This window comes from Martes martes, assembly GCF_963455335.1.
Source record: "Martes martes genome assembly, chromosome: 1".
Lineage (NCBI taxonomy): Eukaryota > Metazoa > Chordata > Mammalia > Carnivora > Mustelidae > Martes > Martes martes.
Window position 1 is genome coordinate 205488839 of NC_137888.1, and position 1894 is coordinate 205490732.

The 1894-nt window shown below is 43.5% G+C and overlaps 1 protein-coding gene across 1 annotated transcript; it reads right to left on the reverse strand.

Moving 5' to 3' along the window:
- Positions 1–361: 361 nt before the first annotated feature.
- On the reverse strand, positions 362–1300 carry LOC308340013 (olfactory receptor 7C1-like; the record flags this gene model as incomplete). The annotated part of the gene is made up of 1 exon (XM_080799166.1): positions 362–1300. One exon carries the CDS (start codon positions 1298–1300, stop codon positions 362–364), a length of 939 nt encoding a protein of 312 aa, XP_080655292.1.
- Between the last annotated feature and the right edge of the window lie 594 nt (positions 1301–1894).

Genomic DNA, 1894 nt, shown 5'->3' on the forward strand with positions numbered 1-1894 from the left:
CTCCTTTTTTTTTTTTTTTTGTAACAGTAGCTGATATTTACTTAGGACTTGCCACTTGCATGCCCTGTGCTGGAGCTTAACATATTATTCCATTCAATCCTTTCATCACCCTGATGAAGCATGCTTTATTATAGTTCCATGGAGAAATGGAGGTGCATGAAGGGTGAACATTTTTCTCAAGATCATTATCTATCAAAGGCGGCACTAGCATTTGAACACAGTCAGGGAAATTTCAGAGTCCACACTATTAAGAACTCTGTTCTGTTGTCCTTGATCACTTGCCCAGGCACAGGGTCATTGTCATTGGGAGGGTTGTCATTGGGACAACAGGGTGGTTGTCATTGGGACAACAGGGTTGTTGTCATTGGGAGGACAACACACTACAGAGAAGCTTTCTCAGGGCCCTCTTCATGTCCTTGTTCCTCAGGCTGTAGATGAAGGGGTTCATCATGGGAGTGACCAAGGTGTATAGGACTGAGACAAACACCCCCGTCTGAGAGGCATGTGTCCACATGGAACTGAGATAGACCCCCAGGCAGGTTCCATAGAACAAGGAGACCACAGAGAGGTGAGACCCACAGGTAGAAAATGCTTTATACTTTCCTCCCACTGTTGAGATCTTCAGTACAGAAGAGACAATTCGGGAATAAGAGAAAAGGATCCCAGTGAGAGGAAAAAAACCCATAACACCTGTCACAATATATAATATAACATTATTGATGAAGGTGTCAGAGCAGGCGAGGTGCAGGACCTTAGGGAGTTCACAGAAATAGTGTGGGATTTCAATGACTGCACAGAAGGAGAGCCGCAACATGGTTAAACTCTCAGGAAGGGCCCCCAGAACACTGATGAGCCAGGTCAGGATAAGTAACTGGGCACAGAGCTGGGGATTCATGACGACTGTATAGTGCAGGGGATGACAGACAGCCACAAAGCGGTCATAAGCCATTGCAGTCAGGAGTAAATTGTCCAAAAGTCCAAAAACGGTGAAAAAATACATCTGTGTGATGCAGCCTGCATAGGTAATGACTTTGCTCTGAGTCTGGATGTTCAGCAGCATCTTGGGGATGGTGGTGGAGGTGAAACAGATGTCAGAGAAGGACAGGTTGGAGAGGAAGAAGTACATGGGTGTATGGAGGTGAGAGTCTGAACTTATCGCCAGGATGATGAGCAGGTTCCCAAAGACAGTGACCAGGTACAAAGACAGGAACAGCCCAAAGAGAACAGACTGAATCCCTGGCTTCTCAGAAAGTCCCAGGAGGAGAAATACTGGAATACCTGAGTGGTTTCTTGGATCCATGTAAAGGGAGTGTCTGCCAAGAGCACAAGAAGCAAGATTAAGTCAATGACCAACAGACATCTCAGAAACATAATCACCTTTACCTTGAACCTGATATTGAGGAGACAGTTATTTGATTAATAGTCTCTTCTTTCTTGTTTGTCAATTTGGGGTTTCCAGACGCCACCAAATTCCCCTGTGTTGCCACTGCCAGCTGGAAAACCTACATGTAAAAAGTAATTTTGCACTTAAAGCTCACCTCAGTTGTTCAACTGTACTGACACCTGATCACCCAGCCTTAGCCTTCTCAGATATCTTTAATTCATACTTTACTTCTAAATATAATAAAAGGACATTTTCTTTATAATAAAAGTATAATTTTTATTATCATTTTAATAATACAAAATAAAAGGGTTTGGGTCTAATAATTTCCATAAGCTATGATAACATCATGATATTTGTTACTCGCTTGACCATTCAACATATATAATGGACTGGGTTGCCTGGGTGGCTCAGTTGGTTAAGCACCCGACTTGATTTCAGCTTGGGTCATGATCTCAGGATTGTGAGATCAAGCCCTGTGTTGGGGCTCAGCATGGAGCCTGCTTAAGATTC